Here is a 21,727-nt window from a genome sequence, read left to right as displayed (position 1 = left end):
GAGAGAGAGAGAGAGACAGACAGACAGACAGACAGACAGACAGACAGACAGACAGACAGAGACAGTAAGAGACAGAGACAGAGAGTGAGAGACAGACAGAGACAGAGAGACACAGAGAGATGGAGGAGGAAGAGAGAGACAGAGAGGCAGAGACAGAGAGACACAGAGAGATGGGGAGGAAGAGAGAGGCAGAGACAGAGACAGAGAGACAGAGAGAGACAGAAACAGAGAGACAGAGACAGAGAGAGGGGAAGAGAGAGAGAGAGAGAGAGAGAGAGAGAGAGAGAGAGAGAGAGAGAGAGAATCTGTATATGTGCACATTTGTGTATCTGTAAGTGGATGCCAGATGTCAATCTCAGGATTTCTTTCTCCGAATCATCTACTTTGTATTTGGAGAAAGGCTCTTTCATTGGCCTGGAGCTTGCTGATTAAGGTAGGATGGTTGGCCAGCAAGCCTCAGTGATCTGCCCGTCACTGGCCCAGTCCAGAATATTACAAGTGTGCACCACCATGTCCAGCCTTTGTTTTGGTTTGGTTTTGGTTTTGGTTTTTCGAGACAGGGTTTCTCTGTGTAGCCTTGGCTGTCCTATACTCACTTTGTAGACCAGGCTGGCTTCGAACTCACAGTGATCTGCTTGCCTCTGCCTCCTGGAGTGCTGTGATTAAAGGCATGCGCCACCATGCCTGGCACCATGCCCAGCTTTTTAAATGGGTCCTGGGAGCCAAACTCTGGTCCTTATGCTTGGCACTTACTGTTTTGAGCCATTTCCCCAGCCATCCAAAATATTTTATGGTCCTACAGAATATCAGGTGGAACCACAAAGTAAATCTAAAGCAGACAATGAAAAGTGCAAGAAGGCTTTCAGTTCAAATCCCAGTTTTGCAACTAAATTTGGGTAAATTACTGATTCTCAACAAGCCTGTTTGTATTATTCTGAGAATGAGATTCTAATGACAAGGAAAGAAGCATGTGAGCTATGGAGAAGAAGAGTCACAGACAGTGCCTGGTACAGTGGACACCATTTCACTGTAGCTGGCATCAATGAGGGGTCCACAGGCACTTGGGGACAGAATTCAGAGAGTCTATTTCTGCTAGAAGATGATGGTAAAATGGACAGAACCACAATAGGCTGTGTCCCAAATACTCATGGCCAAAGACACTCACAAGAGCTCAGAATGAGAGCACTGATGATTTACAAAGGTAGGGTCAACTGGAAGCCTCCAGATACCTGCCCAGGAAATATGAGTCCTGCCAAGACTTGGGGAGTTCTCAGGGAGTACAGGTGGTCAAATGAACTGAGATCCTGAAGTACTATGAGGGACAGTTGGGGGAGCTTAGCTCTCTATGGCAGAGACAGTGGGCTACTAGCTCATCAGTCCATCCGTACAGCAGTGTGTGAGTTACAATGGTAGTCATATGGGCAGTATTGTTGGAATGCCAATCTGAGGTACCACTTGACTTTTGGTGGTGAAGGAGCTACCATGTCTGCTGTCATGTTCCACTGTTTGTTTGCTTGCTTGTTTGTTTGTTTTTGGAGACAGGGTTTCTCTGTGTGATAGTCTTGGCTGTCCTAGACTTGCTTTGTAGACCAGGTTGGCCTCGAACTCACAATGATCCACCTGCCTCTGCCTCCCAGAGTGCTGGGATTACAGGCCAGAAGCACGGCACCCAGCATTCCACTCTTATTTAACCTTTCACAACCAGGCTTTTGATTTGACTAGCACACTGTCAAAGCTCCTCTCTTGACTGTCATGGGTCCAATTCTCTACCAAATTAGGTGACTTCAGCAGTTTTTGTACTCCTTGGCATTTTGTACTATAAGCACTCAGGAGCCAGCATAAGCCAACGTTTCTTTACCTCAGTTTCTTCCTGTGAGAAATGGAAATATTCATAACTATCCAGCACAAGTTTATCCTTTATTTATGTATTCCTCTTTTATTCCCTCTCTTCAGTCTAGAAACAGCGACTGAGCTTCTATTATGCAGCCTGAGTGCAATGGGTTAAAAGGATAGCCTTGCCATCCTAGAGAAACCAGTCCAGAGTGCCTTTTACACTGCTTGATCCATGAGCGATAAAAGTTTGCAAGGAGGAAGTAGACCCTTATCTAATCAACTCAGGAGTGAGGCTACTCCAGGCAAGTCATGGGATCATGGAACAATCACAAAGCACAGACACCCCGTTGTGCTCAATGCTGGTTTGTCCTCTTCCCAGGGTTATTCTATCTGGCTCTTTTGACACCCCTGTTCCCATAACTTTGACTCCATAATGAATTTTCAGGACTGGAACTGTAGATCAATTGGCAATGGCAGGTTTCAAATCTGTGAAAAATGGCTGAAGTGCCTACTTACCATATCAAAAGCAGACTCTGGCTGCCAGTTTCTCCTTGTATCACTTAGTCCCTACCTGTTACAGGGACCCTCTTGACTGGTACGCCTTCCCCTACTGGGCTACTCTTCCTTATATAATTCAACCATTTTGGTTACCTGACCTCTTTGTACCTTTGGGCCTCCTGGCTGCTGCACCTGGCTCCCTGCTCTCCCCTTTCCCTCTCCCCACATGGCCCATCTCAGTCTGTTCATGTCCACTCTGGACTCTCCAAGAGGTCCCTGCCTCTGACTATGCTCTCCCATGTATCTGTAATAAACTTTCTCTCTCACCATACCTAGAAGGATCATGATCCTTTCCTTTTTTATTTCTCTTTCTCATCCTTATAGAACACTTGCTTATTGTACATGAAAGTGTTGGGTTTGATTTACAGTGCTGCATAAACCAGGAGTAGTGGCCCATGCCTATTATTCCCATGTAGTGAGAACTTTGTAATTTTGATTTCTTTCAAAAATACAGATATAGGCCAGGTGATGATGGACACGCTTTTAATCCCAGCACTTGGGAGGCAGAGGCAGGTGGATCTCTGTTTGAGGCCCGCCTGGTCTATAATGAAAGTCCAGGATAGCCAAGGCTAACACAGAGAAACCCTGTCTGGAAAAAAACAGAAACAAAACCAAACAAACCAAACAAACCAAACAACAACAACAACAAAACCCAGATATTGTAAGAATATGTTTTGATTTTAATTCCAGGTGTGGGGATCCGGGGCTGCTTTGCAGCAGCTGGCTATGATTTGCCTCATGCTCTAGCAGAGGCATGATTTTGCCAACTCCAATTCTGCAATCGGGTGATGTTTGGAATTCTGGGGAGTTTTCATAGAGTGTATAAATGCTAAGGCCCCAAGAGAGGGATGGGTTGCTTGGTTGTTGGTTGCAGTTTGTTAAGTAGTTGTGCACAAAGAAAGGAGAAGAAGAAACTAGATATCATAATGGAAAAGATCAAACTTGCTCCAAGGACCTCAACGCCTGTAGCCAGCAGGAAGCAGTCTAAAGATAATGTCACCCCCCTTCCCCTTCTATCATTGTTTCTATCCTATCTAGTGTTAGGGGCTTGAAAAGGTGGAAGAAAGAAGAATGCACAAAGTAGTAGAAAAGAACAGTTACCTCTCTGCATTTGGGATTGTTACATCTCAATGGTTATCCCATCCCTTGTATCCTCCCATTCTTCCCTCCCTCCCATTTTCCCCTTATTCCCCTCCCCTATGACTGTTCCGGAGGGGGATTACCTCCCCCTGTATATGTTCATAGGGTATCAAGTCTCTTCTTGGTAACCTGCTGTCCTTCCTCTGAGTGCCACCAGGTCTCCCCCTCCAGGGGACATGGTCAAAGGTGAGGCACCAGAATATGTGAGAAAGTAATATCCCACTCTCCACTCTACTGTGGAGAGTGTTCTGTCCATTGTCTAGATCTGGGTAGGGGTTTAAGGTTTACCTCCTGTATTGTCCTTGGCTGGTGCCTTAGTTTGAGCGGGACCCCTGAGCCCAAATCTGCCTATCATAATGTTCTACTTGTAGGCTTCTAGGACCCTCTGGATCCTTCTACTTTGCCATTCTCCCATGCTTCTCTCACCTAGAGTCCCAATAGAATGTCCTCAGTGTCCCCCAATAGAAGAATGGATAAAGAAACTGTGGTACATATACACTATGGAATACTACTCAGCTATTAAAAACAAGGAATTCCCGAAATTTGTGGATAAATGGATTGAGCTAGAAATGATCATAATGAGTGAGTTAACCCAGAAGCAGAAAGACTCAAATGGTATATACTCACTTATATCTGCATATTAGCCCAAGGGGCATGTCCCACGAAAGCCTTCACTTACCAGGAAATTGTTCAATTTTTACCAATGAAGACTTGGGCACCTGATACTAGGGTGAAAACCTAGTATTTCAGAGAGGCAAAGAAAACACCCAGTTGACCTTCTTACTCAGCTGACATTCCGGAAGGAAAAAGCCAAAAAAGCCAAAAGCCCCTTCTTCTCTTCCATGCTGTCTTAAATATCCTTCACTCAATGTCCCTCCTTTCTGTTTACTCCCTGTCAGCTAGTTTCTTGCTCCGACTCTCGACCTAGGGTTAACTTCATTTAGCTCTTGGATTACAGGTGTGTGCTAGGGCTGAGACAAAATCATAAAGACTTGGTTACAGTAAACATAAAGCTCTTGGGTTAAAGATGTGTGCTAGGGCTAAGCCACTCCACAACTAGAAACAAGATTTTATAGTTCCCAATCTCAGGGTTCACAATGGGATCAAATATCCTGCCACAGTCTTAGTTCTATTGCTGGCAAGAGTCACCATGGCTAAGGCAACTTAGAAAAGAAAGCACTTACTTGAGGGCTTGGTTACAGTTTCAGAAGACGAGTCTATAACCAGCATGGCAGGGAGCATGGAGGCAGGCATGGCACTGGAGCAGGAACTGAGGACTTACATATTGAGGCAAAAAAAAAAAAAAATCAGAAAAATACTGAGCCTGGAGTGGGCTTTTGAAACCTCAACACTCATCCCTAGTGACACATCTTCTCCAACAATGCCACATGTAAACCTTCCTAAGACAGTTTCACCAACTAAGGACCTAGTACTCAAATATATAAGGCTAGCTGGGCGTAGTGGCGCACGCCTTTAATCCCAGCACTTGGGAGGCCAGAGGCAGGCGGATAGATGTGAGTTTGAGGCCAGCCTGGTCTACAAAACAAGTCTAGGACAGCCAAGGCTACACAGAAAGACCCTGTTTTGAAAAACCAAAAATAAATAAATAAATAAATAAATAAAACAAAAACCAAAATCAAATATATAAGGCTATGAGGGTCATTCTCATTCAAACCACCACACCGCATATATCTGAAGTGCCTGCTACCAGCTGGCCATGTCACACTGTTGGTCACATGGCTGACTTAGAATTCACAACTCTGATATAACACTCTTCCTTCCATGATGTACTCTTTGAAAATGAATTGAAGCCTATGTAAGAAGTAAGCACTTGGGTGGTGGGGTGGCATGGGACTCTCCATGAACTCTGTGGAATTCTTTAAACTGTGGAAGCTGTCTCTCCTCTCCCATGTATTTAATCACTTATTCATATATGATATCTCTGCATGAAATCATGCGTGTTTGTTTCATACTTTGGGCTGTATTTCTCTAGTGCTAGCCATTGGGATCTTACTCTGGTTAGGACAACTTTTTTCTTTTCATTCATCCTTTGTTTCTTTCTTTTGGGTTTATTTTTTGGCTTTATTTCATTTAAAAATTAAAAATAGACTATGCAAAACAATTAGAAGTCTCAACCATTTCCCAATATTCACATTAGCAAGACTAGTCATTAGAAGATGATATGAAAAGACACATTCTTAGGGCCCAGACCTTCTTCTGGGCCAAGCTGCAAGTTTCCTTTTTCTCTCCATCTTTTCTTTTCTGGTTTGTTATGGTACGTGTATCAATGAATGTACCCAGAAGAACTTCAAATGGCCTAGGCAATGATGACAGTACCACAAAGAACAGCTGGCAGGAACCAGATGATAGGAAAGGCTTCTTTTCTCCAGAGAAGACTCCTTAACTCAGTGCTCAATTTCATATGTACATGTTCATGAATGCTTTCCTGTCCCTGAAGTCAACACTTCCCATCTGTGATCAAACTTCCGTGTTAACTACCCCAAATGCAGTTGCCAGGGAGAAGGTAAAAAGCAAAAGCCACACATCTTAGTTTCTGGGGAAGTTTGAAGTCACGACAAGTGTGGTCCAGTGTCATCTAGACCTTCAAAATTCCCCCTTAAAATATTTTGTGTCTTCGATACAGAAACTAATTGTGAGGAGTCAGGGCAATATAACCAAGAGAAATTTCTTCCCCAAGAGAGACAGTGAGAGGAAGTGGAGGCATGGCCTACAAGCACCTAACATGAGCAGAGTCCCAGAGGACCAAACTGATAGGATCAAAGGCTGGTAAAAAGCCCCTCAGAACTTCAAGGTCACAGGGTCTCCTATTGCTGAGCCCTGGCACTGACATGTGACCACCAAGAGCCCTTTGGGCTCCACCTACAGTTGTTGCCTCTCAACTCTAGAAAAATATTATCTCCCTTTACTCATTGATAATGAAGACTGGAGGTTAAAAATGTAATAAGCTATAAGGCATTTCCATGTAACCTCGGACTCAACAACTCAACAACAATCCATATAATGATCTTGCTCTGTCAACCAGCCTTTCCACTGTGGTCCTCATTCCTTGCTGCCATCACAGGTCCCCTGGCCTGACTGGATCTGGAATTCAATCTTTCAGCAAACTTTTTTTTCTTTCTCTGAAGACTGTCCTCCCCACCTCCATGATATTCTGTGGCATAGAGCAAACAGAGTAGCAATTTTGGGTCTTCTCTGCTTCCAGTCTGCAGTAGTGAGGAAAATTCCAGATACTACCATTTCTCAGACTCCGATGGACTGTGAAGTAGCCGTTTCCTCTTGTTCTGAGCCTCACAACTTAACCAGAACTTGTAAGTTCCCTCTGATCCTGAACATCCAATCATTGGTCCACTCTCCTTTGAAATAGCCAACCAGAATCTTTCCCTGTTAAGTGAGAACATGGTTGTTCTGGCAAGAGATGACATCCAAAGACCTTCTATGTCTATGTGATCCAGCTGGAATACAAACACACATTTAATCCAGGAGAGAGAGTGAAACAGATCTGAGTTCAAGGCCAGCCTGGTATAGAACAAGTATCAGGTAAAGAAAAGCCGAGGTCCAGGTATGGTGGTACATGCCTTTAGTCCCAAACAGTGAAGGCAAAGTTAGTTTGTAGAAAGAAGCACCCATGTTTGAAAGTGACGTCTAATTGAGTGTCAGAGAAGATTTGACAGAATAGGATATGCCCAACTCTCACAGGAAGAGAGAGGAAAGGGAAACTACTTAAGAGGTAGTTTTACAGACAGAAGTCAGTTTTGCCATGATCGTAATAGAGAGGTGTGTTGCAGAGAGAAAACTCAGGTGAAGATGAAACATGCCAGAAAATGAGAAGAAGCCAGAAGATTAGAGCATATTTCTGCGTTAGTTTGAGGCCAAGTAGAGCAATTACGGGCCTAGAGAGAAGCCAGATTAAATAAGTCAGCTGAGAGAAGAATTTGAGCCAGAACAGCTGAGTTGAACCAGCCAGCCCAGAGCTCAGAAAGAACAAGAAAGGGTGAGCTCATTCAGCAGTAAGTCTCATGGGTCTCATAGGCTGAAAATTTTCTAGGCCTACATTAGATTGTATGGAGGCTAGAAGCTTCCAGGACTACGCCTAGATTAGCAGAAGAAGGCAGTAAGTCCCCCTAAACAACAGTTGAGTCAGGAGAGTAAAAGTTATTTTTGCACCCTTTGGTTTCACTTCCCTTGCCTGTAACCTTTGAGGACCATTTTGAGCTCTTAACTGCTGTGGTTACTTGTGGGGTCACAGGTCATTATTTGGAAGAGTTTGGCTTAAAGAAATAGAGAAAAGAATAGAACTTGAAGGAAGACCATAGTTTTCATATAATTATTCTTTATCTCTAGAGGAACTCAAAAAAGGGTTTGTAGGGGACTTTGGGGAATCTTGCCTTCCCTTGTGTCTGTAAAGTTATTACTAACCACTGGAAGGAGATAGGCCCCTTCATCACAGTCAAATGCACTATGGTACACAGTTGCAAAGATTGTCCTCTGCAAGCCTACTTGTGCAATCGTATGGTCAACTGAGGCTGTCATTTAGCCCTCCTTCCTCTTAACTAGCTCTGTTCCCTTATTTGGAACTTTATCAGTTCACATAGAAGAGTGCCTTTAGCTAACTTCTTTATACAGAGTCCTGTGTTGTATAGATGAACACTTTCAGATTTGGGTTGAAGGGAGGAATGAGAGTACTAATTGAAATCAATGATTTAGGCTGGGAATGAGTAGAGGGTAAATGGCTTAGTAGAGAAAAGGGAAGGATGGGGTTAGGAGGTATCCAATAGCTTTATGCCTTGCAGGGCAGGGCAGGCCTGGGCAGGGTGGGGTAATCCCAGCAGTTGCAAAAGCTAACTCTTAGGCTTGGCCAGAGGGCATGATAAGCTGACCACTATACGTTGGACGGAAGTTATGTACAGATTCCTCATAACTGCCTTCCATTCAATTCTTTTTTCATTTTCATCTTTGGTTGGGAACAATAACAGATGATTTTAGGCATGTTCCTAGCAGATAAAGCCTGTGTACATGTGCGCCCACATATAATCATATTTTGTAAGATTCCAATTAACTGTTCTATAACTGGTTGGTATTTTGCACTTTTGAATCCAGACCACAAGAGTCAGATTCTTCTATCAAGTCCAAGATGCTCTGCTCAGTCATCCAACTAGTACTCTGTTGATGTTGTTATTGTTGTTTAGAGTATTGGGTTTTCTGAAATCAGATCTCAGTATGAAGCCTTTGCTGACCTAGAGCTCACTATGGGGACTAGACTGTCCTCAAACATGTGGCAACGCTTCCTCTACCTTCCAAGTGCTTGGATTACATTTGCATCATCATACTAGGCTAGAACTTTCTTTAGAACAGCATTTGAAGAGAAACTAAGAAAGTGAGAAGCGTTCAAATGAAGCCTTTGATTTACGAGGTTTCCTTCCTGAGACCATGCCTTCTCTATGGTGATGGACTGGATTGATCTTTAAGATGTAAGCTAAAATAAATCTTTCCTCTCTTAGAAAAAAAAGATTTCTGGTTATGTCACAAATGCCTGAGCTGTCTATGTTCCTTGATGTCCTGGGTCCTAGAAAGCTCTCTGTAGCCATAGCCTGATCTTGAATTTCTCAGGGACTGGACCTCTGAAGTCAATCTAGGAATGGTCACTCAAGCCATTCCGGGACTTCTGCAAGACATTCCTTCATAACCAGGCCTTCTGTTGTCCACATGCCTATGAAGGGCACTCCAATGTGGTTCCCTCTTATTTGGTGAGAGAGGGCACTCTAGGAAAAGCATCTCACTCTGACCTACTCTTTTCTCCAGAGCCCAGAAAGCTCCTTCCATACAAAGTTGGCTTTGTAGGACAGGAGGCCAATTTCTGATATCATGTACATCCTTACATAGTAAGAGAAAAACAATTTCCCACAGTTATTTCAAAACAGAATAACAGCTGAGGGCAGTTTTGTACTATCTATGTGATGATGAGGAAATCCTTTTTTGAGGGTGGTGTTTTCAAAATCAGAGATTGAAGCTAGTGCTCTTTATTCATTATGCCAAATTGCCACATGTTTCTGAGTAAAATCTTGGGTTTTTTTTTCCAGGGCTAGATTCTGCTCCAAGGTTCTTGACTATGGACACCTTTCTAGAGGTAATTTGATGATGCCCTGGCTCTGGAAGCTTCAAGTCTAATTTTATCCAACCAAATCAGAGAAGGAAAAATCCCCAGCCTTTAGAATACTCATCATCTACTCACTCAATGAACATTTATTTTATTTTTGAATAAACAATTATTGAAGGCATATTGCATGCCACAATGCTGCATAAGGTAGAAGGACCCCAGCCATGTTCCAGTGACAGCCTTGAAAATATGTGTAACAAAGTAGAACCCATTTATGACTTAAATACCTAAGGATAAGTTTCAGAAACCCCAAATTTGATACAAATTTATGTTAAAGGTGTTTGTTTTTAAGAAACACACTATATTTTTTCATTGAAATATTTTCTCCCCATTTTATCACCTGTTTCCCTCAATCTTGCTCACCAAAAACCCTACAGATGTGCACAGACATAAATACATACCAACTCACAAAAATATGCTTTACAAGTTATACAAAAAAATTATAAGTGACTTTTCCTCTGATTTCAGTTTCGAAATTTTGAAGCACAGCCAGTAAGTGAGTTGGCAATGATTAAGAAATCATAAGTTCCTGTCTTCCCATATAAACTTCTGCAAACCCCATGCTAGGTTCTGCTGATGTTAAACCAACCAAATTCCAGAAATCTGCCAATGTCTGTTCTCTGCACACCTACTGCACACAGGGGACCACACTGTACTGCTACAGCAAGCTACTGAAAGAGAAACTCAGCGAGGAAAAAAAAAAAGGTAAGCTGTGCTTGAACTTGTCTCAAAGATCTCCAGCAAAATGTCATTTCCCATTTAGAGATCTGGCTGGGTGGCTGCTGATATGAACAAAGAAAGTATTTACTGAGCAAGCAGTCGCAGAAGCCAAAGGAATCTAGCAGCACGCGTTGTATGCTGGGAGGATTGCCTGCGGGATGAGCTTTGTGTGGATGTTAAGATAAACTAATTGGAGAATAAACATCGAAAGCTGAATGTGTTGATAATCTTATCATTTTGAACAAGAAAGCAAGACCCTTCCAAGATAGAATTTGAGCTGGTCTGTTGCTTTCTGGTCCTGCTAGAGGACATCTCTTCTTGTAGAACCACAGGTTTAGAGGTGAAGAAGGAAACTAACATTTTTACCTTTTCTTTGTCTATAGAACATAGTCCCCTTCCTTTACACCAATGCTTCTCAACCTTCCTAACAATGTGACCCTTTAATACAGTTCCTCATGTTGTGGTGACCCTGAACCATAAAACTACTTTTGTTGCTACTTCATAACTGTAAGTTTGCTACTATTATAAATTGTAAAGTAAATGTCTATGTTTTCCTACTGTCATAGGTGACCCCTGTAAAAGGATTATTCCACTCCCAAAGGGGTCACATTGCTTTACAGACATAGATTAGTCCCTACAGCCTAGTGATGGTTAAATTTTACTACTAAAAGCTTGAATTTCAGTAGCAACAGTTACTCTTCTTGACTGGAATTTTAAAACACACATCTCACTACATCTGAAGCTATTGCCTTACATTGTCTAGATACACCAAGTGGTCTGTCTTTATCATTGTCGAAAGGTATCAGTTTGAAAAGCAAAGAAACTGTAAGTCATTCTGAAAGATGTGTTTTATAGAAAATTCAGGGAAGTTTAAAGAGCATTTGGAAAGTGTGACTTGAAAAGAATCTTATTCAAAATTGACTATGTGTTTTTCCCTAGCCATTTAGTGCTTATTAAAGTCCTTGGTGTGCTTTTGACAATAATTTAATGTCTACTTAACTTATTGGAAGTTAATGTTGATGCTCACTTAAGGCCCATTATGGACTTTGAATATCAATTCATTTTGCACTAAAATTTTATGACGCTTCCAAATGACTGCAGTGGCCTATATGGGATTGGTCCAAGTAGATCAACAGCACAGATGACATTGCAATAGAAGTTGTCCAGCTTTTACTTGACTAATTGCTATAATGGTCAATATAGCTACATCGAAAGAAAGGAGAATATAGAACAGTAAGAGCATCAAAGTAAGCTTGTAAACAGGAGCTTGACTTCCACCTGTCAAAAAAGGGAATAAGGTAGGTAGGCCTTACATATTTAATTTGATTCTCTTACTGTTCTATATACTACTTTCTTATGATACACTTATGTTGATTATCATTTCGTTCTCCTTCCGTCACTGCTTCCTATCCCTCCATGTGATAATCCTAAAAACAGGAGAATTGACGGAAGAAAAGGCAGGCTCATGGGAAGTTCGGACTCAGAGAATGTCACAGCACAGGAAGTGATTCTTGGTGCTTTCAAACTCAGGTTCTATGCAAAAGCAACAAGCACTCTTAACTACTGAGCCATCTCTCCAGCTCCTGGCTGTGATGCTTTTGCTTATCCCTGTAACCAGATCACTGTCAATTTGTTCCTTAAATTCCAGCCCTAACTCATGAACCATTTGAGCAGATCTATGTTCTGTTTCAGTTTGGCTGCCTACTATGGAAGTGACTTTGGGTAAATTAACCTCTCAAAGCATCAGGGTCCAAATCTGGGAAACAGGCTTATGATACCACACACCTTGCTGATTTTTATGAGGATGAAATAAACATTTGCTTGGTTTTTTACTCAAAGACAAAACAAAACAAAAATCAGAATAATGCTTGGGTTTTTGTAGTTGAAAGTTGTAATAGGACCTTTAATTCCAGCACCTGGGAGGCAGAGGTAGGCTGATCGCTGTGAGTTTGAGGCCAGCCTGGTCCGTGAAGTAAGTATAGAACAGCCAAAACTACACAGAGAAACCTTGTCCTGAAAAAAAATCAGAACCTGACCAACACTCCCTCAGTGAGATGATCAAGGTCTACATCAACTGGGAAAGTCATGTTGCTAGCATGTAGTCTTGGTCTTATTAGAAGGACACACCGTACCTCTATGAGCTCTTTCTCCCAAAGCCTATGACATCAGTCAAATTATAGCAAAAATGTCATGTAAGTCCAATGGAAGCACTTGTAGGTAAACCTCCACTGTCTCATCTTTGCTATCTTCCAATCTAATGTTTTAGCTAACTTTCTAATTTTTAGTATACACAACAGATAAGCAGGTTTTGTTTTTCCTCCACTGTTGGGTTTGAAACAGTTCCTGAGATGAAATACATGTCCAATAAGTATTTGTTGAATGAATAAATAGAAAAATTATTTTATTTTTCCATTCCATTTCTACACAGGATTCTGTCATAGGATTACAAGCAGACCTCTATCCATAGACATTCAGATTATTTCCAATCTTCTGCTACTGCTAAAAGCTTTGCTTAGAATATCTTTCTACATAGATATTGGCCCGTGTTTGGGATCTACTTCTAGAATTGGAAATGCTTGACTCCAAGTACACATTTCTAGTTTTGAAAGATGTTGCAACCTATTGTCCATCCTAGAAGTCGCATTAACTTCTATTTCTGACAGCAAAATATGATACTGTTTCACAACATGCCCAGCTGCACAATGGATTCATTTTAAAACTGGAATCTGGGTAATTTCTTGAATGAGACTGGAGTATCTTTTTCTGTGGTTAGGAAGTATTCACAGGGGCAGAAGAGATGGCTCGGTGCTTGAGAGTACTCTTACAGAGCACCTTAGTTCATCTCTTAGTACCGACATGCTGGCTCACAACCATCAGTAGCTCAAGCTCCAGGACACCCTGAGACTCTTCTGGGTACCAGGCGCAGGCATACATGGAAGCAGAACATGCACATACATAAACATCTAATCACATTGCATTTTTTGCTGTGACTATATTTTGGTCCATTTTCTATTAGGTTGTGTTCATAAAAGGATTCTACATAAGAATATATTAAATATAAGCAGAAAGATGAAACATATCAAAGAGTCTAGAAATGGATCCAAATATGCAAGAAAGTTGTACATGGAGCAATGAGCATATCAAAGCAGGGGTCGGATGGTTCTGCAAAGGATATTCAGACAACTGTGTCTCTACTAAGAAAAGAATAATTTATCTTTACTTCACACACTTTATGTCCAAGAGTTCTAGTGGGGTAAAATATTTTAATATGAGAAAATAAAATCATAAATTTACTAGGAAAAATAGTTAGGAAAATTTTTCCAGAATTCAAGTGTGGAAGCCTTTCCTAGACCCTACAAATAAGTCAAATTCCCTTTTTGGGGTGCTTTTAGCATCAAGTAATTTTTTTTTTTTGTTTTTTCGAGACAGAGTTTCCCTGTGTAGCCTTGGCTGTCCTGGACTCCCTTTGTAGACCAGGCTGGCCTCGAACTCACAGCGATCCGCCTGCCTCTGCCTCCAGAGTGCTGGGATTAAAGGCATGCACCACCACCGCCCGGCCGCATCAAGTAATTTTTAAAAATCACAGATTAAATTTTTTAATATTACTTCATGTAACTCATGTCTATCTACCCATCAAAAGGAGTCCCCAGACCATTCACTGGTTGACATATGAAGGAAATTACATAAAATTACCTCAGACCTCACTAAATTCAAAGTTCAGATTGGAATACATGTAGATTTAGATCTTCATAGGGACCTTGATAAAAATAATATTTCCTATGTTAGGCCACAAGTTGATTACATTCCTGAAAGTCTACACTGTTACATGTTTTCAAGCCTTATCTTATGATGCTGGGTTTTTTGGTTTTTTTTTGTTTGTTTGTTTGTTTGTTTTTGGTTTTTTTTGGTGAGGCATTCTTTTGTTGTTGTTGTTGTTGTTGTTGTTGTTGTTGTTGTCATTTGGTTTTTCAAGACAGGGTTTCTCTGTGTAGCCTTAGCTGTACTGGACTTGCTTTGTAGACCAGGCTGGCCTCAAACTCAGAGTGATCCACCTGTCTCTACCTCCCAAGTGCTGGGATTAAAGGTGTGTGACACCATGCCTGGCTATGATGCTGTTTTGATATAGGGACTTATGTAGCCCAGATTTGTCAGGAGCTGGCAAGGAGATGAATTTGAACACCTGATCATCCTGTTTCTACCTATAGAGTACCAGGATGACAGGCTTATGCATCACCACCCCAGCTTAATCAGGGCTAGGTCTGAACACAGGGCCACAAGAATGCTGGAACAGCACTCTACCACCTGATCTACAGCCCTAGCTGAAGTCATTTTGTGAACACATTTTCAAGTTGTATTAGTTTTCCATTGCTGCATATTAAGTAGACTCCAACTTTAGGGTTTTCAAGATGCATTTGCTTGCTTAGAGATGAAAACTCAGTTTGATTTCTACTCTAGGAGAGCATTCAACACTCTAGAGTTCCAGAAAGATTTTTAAGAATCAGCCATGCCTTCCTTAGAGAAATTTCAATAGCCATTAATCACAATGCTTGCATGGTCAGTAGTCCACAGTTTTGTTTTTTTGTTTTTTGGGGTTTTTTTTTTGCCTGATCACTACATTTGATGCACCATTTTGTCCCATACATTTCAAAAGAAACAGAGTATGACAGTCATTGGCTGAAAAAAAATTTAGAAGTCAAATTGGCTTAAGTCCAAACATAAAACTATAACATTCTGAAAGTTACTTAACTCTTAACTCTTGTTCATCTGGAAAATGTGTGTGAACAAATAATTGTGTTTTTTATGAGCCTTAAGGAAATGCTGATGTAGCACTTAACACAGTGCCTGACACTTTTTTGTGTGTCATGTTTCACATTTTAGCAATGTAAGGAACATAGAGAAACCCTGTCTCGAAAAACTAAAACCAAATCCAACCAAACAAAAAACAATGTAAGGAACTAAAAGAATCTGATATGTGCCATTATCACAGAGAAACAGAAAAAGCCGAGGAAATAACTGTGAGAACTTTGGAAAGCAGGTGATGGGTGACCTTGACTTAAGTGTCTTGGGTGATACTATAATAGATGCAAAAGTTGAGTTCTTCTTGGGAGCCGGCCAAAGTTTTATCGAGTTATACCAAGAAGGGCTGGAGGAACAACGTAGTGGACACAGTACTTGCTGTGTAGTGTGAGGACCCAAGTTGAGAGCCACCCCTCCACTGCTACCCCCAGCACCTCCATATAAGCTGAGAAAATGTGCTGGCCTGCTTCTAATTCCAGCTCTTAGGAGACAAACACACTGGATCTCTGGAGCAAGCTGGCTATCTAGATGACCCAAATTGGCAAACTGTGTGTTTCATGAGATTCCCTACCTCAGTAAATAAAGTAGGGAGTGATTGAGGAAGAGAATTTGTGTCAATATCTGGCTTCCACATGCATGCACCCACACACATACATGCACACTACACCTGCAAGAGAATGGTTATACAAATAGTGTGATGCAGCTGGGGGTGGTGGCACACACCTGTCATCTCAGCACTTGGGGAGGCAGGCAGATCGCTGTGAGTTTAAGGTCAGCCTGGGACTACAAAGGGAATCCAGGACAGCCAAGGCTACACAGAGAAATCTTGTCTCAAAAAAATAAATAGAGAAGCCGGATGGTGGTGACACACGTCTTTAATCCCAGCACTCAGGAGGCAGAGGCAGGCGGATCGCTGTGAGTTTGAGGCTAGCCTGGTCTACAAAGTGAGTCCAGGATAGTCAAGGCTACACAGAGAAACCCTGTCTCAAAAAAACAAAAAACTAACTAACTAACTAATTAAATAAATAAATAAATACCAAACCAAACTTATAAAAAAATTTTATAACCAAATAATTTGTTGCTTAAAAAACATGCTATACTATATACTTTCTATTACCCACAACCGTGCCTCATTCTGACTCAGTGTGGTGGTTGTGGGAGGAATCTTGATTAATGCCTCTTCAACAGCTTCCTGTCGTCATATCTCCGAGTTACATCTTTAACATGTTTAGCTCACTGAGAGCTAAAAATATATCAATATTCCAAATGCATTTGATGCAATGTATTAAATTGTTAGTAGCATCTCACCCGTCATACTTATATCAAAACTCACACAAGTATGGTGAAACACTGCTAATTTTTCCAAGAAACACCCATCAAATATTGCCACTCTAATACAGTACTTCCTCTTTTGTTTTTCCTTAGGAAACCATGTCCCTACCGTCATGGATTCTGACCTGCTTTTGCCTGCTCACCTCGGGAACAGGCTCAGTCGTCCTCAAAGCAAACTATTCCAGAAGCTATCCCTGTGATGAAAAAAGGCAAAATGCCCTTGTGATTGCAAGATGCAATCATCGTCGGCTACAAGAAGTTCCCCAAACTATAGGCAAATATGTAACAGAAGTAGACTTGTCTGACAATTACATTACACACATAACAAATGAGTCTTTTCAAGAACTGCAAAACATCAGTAAAATAAATCTGAACCACAATGCCAATCAACAGCACCCGAAAGAAAATAAAAATGGTATGAATATTACAGACGGAGCATTTCTTAACCTAGAAAATCTAACGGTATTACTGCTTGAGGACAACCAGTTAGGCACTATGCCTACAGGCTTGCCTGCATCTTTGAAAGAACTTAGCCTAATTCTAAACAAGATAAGGCTGGTAACTAGAAACAACACTTGGGGTCTTAGGAACTTGGAAAGACTCTATTTGGCCTGGAACTGCTTTTTTCATTGCAATCACAACTTTACTGTGGAAAATGGGGCATTTACAAATCTTACACACTTGAAAGTACTCTCATTGTCTTTCAACAACCTTGTCCATGTGCCTCCCAAACTACCAAGCTCCCTGAGAAAACTTTTTCTGAGTAATGCCAAGATCCAGAATATCACTCAAGAAGACTTCAAGGGACTGGAACATTTAACATTACTAGATTTGAGTGGAAACTGTCCGAGGTGTTTCAATGCCCCATTTCCTTGCACACCTTGTGAGAATAACTCACCCATACACATACATCCTCTTGCTTTTCAAAGTCTCAGCCAACTTCGCTATCTAAACCTCTCCAGCACTTCCCTCAGGTGTATTTCTCCCGCCTGGTTCAACAATCTAACAAATCTGAAAGAACTCTACCTTGAATTCAACTATTTAGTGCAAGAAATTGCCTCGGGAGAATTTTTAACAAAACTACCCAGTTTACAAATCCTTGATCTATCTTTCAACTTTAAATATAAAGAATATTTACAGTTTATTACTATTTCCCCAAACTTCTCTATGCTTCATTCTCTCAAGAAATTGCACTTAAAAGGCTATGTGTTCCGAGAACTTAAAAGGGAACATTTCAAGCACCTCCAGAATCTTACCAACTTAACAACCATCGACTTGAGCATTAACTTTATTGAGAAAATTGATTTCAAAGTTTTCCAAGATTTTCCCAAACTGAAAGTCATTTACTTGTCAGAAAACCGTGTCTCACCCATAATAAATGATTCCTCTTTGCCATATCATATCCTTAAACCTCGGTCAACAGTCCCCGAGTTTGAACCACACTCGAATTTTTATCATAGCACCAAACCTTTAATAAAGCCACAGTGTACTGCTTATGGCAAAGCCTTAGATTTAAGTTTGAACAGTATTTTCTTTATTGGGAAAAATCAATTTGAAGGTTTTCAGGACATTGCTTGCTTAAATCTCTCCTTCAATGCCAACAGTCAAGTATTGAACGGCACTGAATTTTTAGCCATGCCCCACATTAAATATTTGGACTTAACCAACAACAGACTAGACTTTGATGATGATAAGGCTTTCAGTGACCTTCACAACCTGGAAGTGCTGGACCTGAGCCACAATGCACACTATTTCAGTATAGCAGGGATAACACACCGTCTAGGATTTATCCAGAACTTACTAAGCCTCAGGGTGTTAAACCTGAGTTACAATGGCATTTACACTCTCACAGAGGAGAATGAGCTGAAAAGCATGTCCCTGAAAGAATTGGTTTTCAGCAGAAACCGCCTTGACCGTTTGTGGAATTCGGAAAAGAGTAAATACTGCCGCATTTTTACAAGCCTCCAGAATCTGACACGCCTGGACTTATCTTACAATAACCTTCAACAAATCCCAAACGAAGCATTTCTCAACTTGCCCCAGAGCCTCCAAGAGTTACATATCAATGGTAATAAGTTATTATTCTTTAACTGGACATCACTTCAGCATTTTCCTCAGCTTCAGTTGCTGGACTTACGGGGAAACAAGCTATATTTTCTAACCAATTGCCTATCGAAGTTCACACAATCCCTGCAAACACTGCTGCTGAGCGACAATAAGTTCTCCCACCTCCCTTCTGGCTTTCTCTCTGAAGCCAGCAGTCTGGTGCACCTGGATCTAAGTTTCAACATGATAAAGATGATCAATAAATCCTCCCTGCAAACCAAGACTAAGACAAACTTGTCTGTCCTGGAGCTAAGTGGGAACCATTTTGACTGTACATGTGACATCAGTGATTTTCGCAGCTGGATAGATGAAAATCTGCATATCACAATCCCTAGGTTGGTGGACGTTTTTTGTTCCAGCCCTGGGAATCAAAAGGGGAAGAGCATCATGAGTCTAGAGCTTATGACTTGTGTGTCCGATGCTACGGCAGCAGTCCTTTTTTCCCTAACATTCCTTACTACCATCACACTTATGTTGGCTGCCCTGGTCCACCATCTGTTTTACTGGGATGTTTGGTTCATCTATCACATGTGCTCAGCTAAGTTAAGAGGCTACAGGTCTTTGTCCACATCCCGAGCTTTTTACGATGCTTACATTTCTTATGACACCAAAGATATGTCTGTTACTGACTGGGTAATCAATGGGCTACGCTCCCATCTCGAAGAGAGTGAAGATAAAAATGTCCTCCTTTGCTTAGAGGAGAGGGATTGGGATCCAGGATTAGCCATCATTGATAACCTCATGCAGAGCATAAACCAGAGCAAGAAAACAATCTTTGTCTTAACCAAAAACTATGCAAAGAGCTGGAACTTTAAAACAGCTTTCTACTTGGCCTTGCAGAGGCTAATAGATGAGGACATGGACGTAATTATCTTCATCCTCCTGGAACCTGTGTTACAGTACTCACAGTACCTGAGGCTGAGGCGGAGGATCTGTAAGAGCTCCATCCTCCAGTGGCCCGACAACCCCAAAGCAGAAACCTTGTTTTGGCAAAGGCTGAAAAACGTGGTCTTGACTGAAAATGATTCACGGTATAACAATTTGTACATTGATTCCATTAAGCAATACTAATACTGGCAAGTCATGACTCCACGCCGTCATAAGTTCACATAGATGCTCTTTCTAATGAACTGTGCTGAATGAAAGGACTCATGGCTGTTTGAGATGCTGAGAAGAAGAGACAATTGGGTACGTAGCCCAAACAGGACACTTATATCAGCCCCTCTATGGCTCTGGTAACTTTGTGGAAGAGGAAGAGGGGGCAGAAGAACGTATGAACTGGAAGACAAGGAGGACTGAAAATACAATCTTTTGTGCGTGGTGGCCATTGCATCCTCTTACAGTTACTAGGGTTGCCTGCAGTGAGCCTGCATAAGATTGGGCCTTTTATCAGTCAAGTATAGATGGGGCAGCTCCCATGAGACTATACTCTATCCTTCTGCACTATTGGCCATTAGTGGATTCTGGGAAAGAGGTGGTCATTATCTTCAGCTGTATACTCTCTGATGAGCCCAGATCTAATGAATAGTTCAAAACCCATGGTTACAGAGAAAGCCCTGGTAAGCTCAGTGCATCAGAAGACAAAACAAAAAGGCCTGAACATAAGGAAGGGTCTTGTAAGGAGGTGGGTAGGTTGGCGGCAGTGGGAGGGAGATAGGAAAAGGTAGGCCTGAGAGAAATCAGAACGTGTGGGTCTCTCTCAGAGACCTCGCTCAGGGATCTACTCCCAAGCTCACACCCAGGCAGTTGTCCTCAAGATTAAGCGTCTCAGCTCCCTTCTATGTGAACTTGCTTCAGCAAAGTCAGCAAAAGGGCGCCCAGCCATCTATAACAAGAGTTAGTCCTTTGGAAGCTAGTCAGAAAATGATACCACTGCAGCTGTGTCCTGTTTGGTAAAAGTCAACCACGGATCCTACCAGCTCCAGGCAACAAGTACCTCAGGTCCAGGGAAAGGTATTGAAAACCAGGGTACTAAATCTAGGAGCCCCTCAGCTAAGAGAAAACAGTTTGACTAAGATAAGTGCTTATCTGAGTCAGTCATTAACCATTTCCTTGAACTAAAATTCAGGGACCGCTTGCCATCTTGGTCACAGATCATCAATACTGGGGAATGTCAGATCACATGGGCAATCTTAGCAGGCAGTCTATTTATTATATCTACTTTTCAATCCCTAAAAACATTTGCCACTGTAAGTAATTAACTTGACATTAAGATGCTGGTGAAATTAATGATATATCCATGGCTATAGGGTATATACATTGTGATTGCATTCATCTTTCTTTTACAATGACTTCTGAAAATAAATTTTGAGGGGGCTGGAGAGATGGCTTAGCAGTTAAGAGCACCGCCTGCTCTTCCAAAGGTCCTGAGTTCAATACCCAGCAACCACAGGATAGCTAACAACCATTTATAATGAGATCAGGTCCCCTCTTCTGGCATGCAGGCTTACATTCAGGCAAAACACTGTATACCTAATAAATAGTAAATAAATCTTTAAAACTTAAAATTTGAGATTACAATGTGATTACACTCCTTCCTCCTTCTCTTTCCTCCCTCCAAATCCTCTTATGTGCCCAGCCCGACCTTTACAAATGCTGCCTACAATATTTACTTTTTGTTTGTTTGTTTACTCATTTTTTTGCTTTTTTGAGATAGGATTTCTCTGTGTAGCCTTGGCTGTCCTGGAATCACTATTGTAGACCAGGCTGGCCTCAACTTCATAGTGATCTTCCTGCCTTTGCCTCCCAGAGTGCTAGGATGAAAGGCATGCACCAGGACACCCATCTCCTCAGTATTTATTTTTGTTTTTGTTTTTAGAGACAAGGTTTCTCTGTGTAGCCTTGGCTGTCCTAGACTCACTTTGTAGACCAGGCTGGCCTCGAACTTACAGTGATCCACTTGCTTCTGCCTCCCAAGTACTGGGATTAAAGGGGTGCGCTACCACATCTGGCCAGTATTTACTTTTAAGGGTTTTATATCACCTAAAAACTATAAAGGAAAGTTTTCAAAAGCATTTTATTCCAGGCATGGTGGTGCACGCCTTTAATCCCCAGCCTGGTGTACAA

At 41.6% G+C, this 21,727-nt stretch overlaps 1 protein-coding gene across 2 annotated transcripts; it reads left to right on the top strand.

Moving 5' to 3' along the window:
• Nucleotides 1–10,252: 10,252 nt before the first annotated feature.
• TLR8 (toll like receptor 8) lies at nt 10,253–21,156 on the top strand. 2 transcript variants are annotated; one of them, XM_084790988.1, is made up of 2 exons: nt 10,253–10,411; nt 16,649–21,156. In XM_084790988.1, exon 2 carries the CDS (start codon nt 16,655–16,657, stop codon nt 19,730–19,732), a length of 3,078 nt encoding a protein of 1,025 aa, XP_084647114.1. In that variant the 5' UTR covers nt 10,253–10,411; nt 16,649–16,654; the 3' UTR covers nt 19,733–21,156. The 2 variants fall into 2 exon arrangements, with proteins under 2 accessions (XP_084647114.1, XP_084647115.1); XM_084790989.1 differs by lacking the exon at nt 10,253–10,411 and adding an exon at nt 10,894–10,933.
• Nucleotides 21,157–21,727: the final 571 nt, after the last annotated feature.

The sequence above is a fragment of the Acomys minous genome (genome assembly GCF_964271855.1).
Source record: "Acomys minous genome assembly, chromosome: 7".
Lineage (NCBI taxonomy): Eukaryota > Metazoa > Chordata > Mammalia > Rodentia > Muridae > Acomys > Acomys minous.
This window is presented reverse-complemented; position numbering and strand designations above follow the sequence as displayed.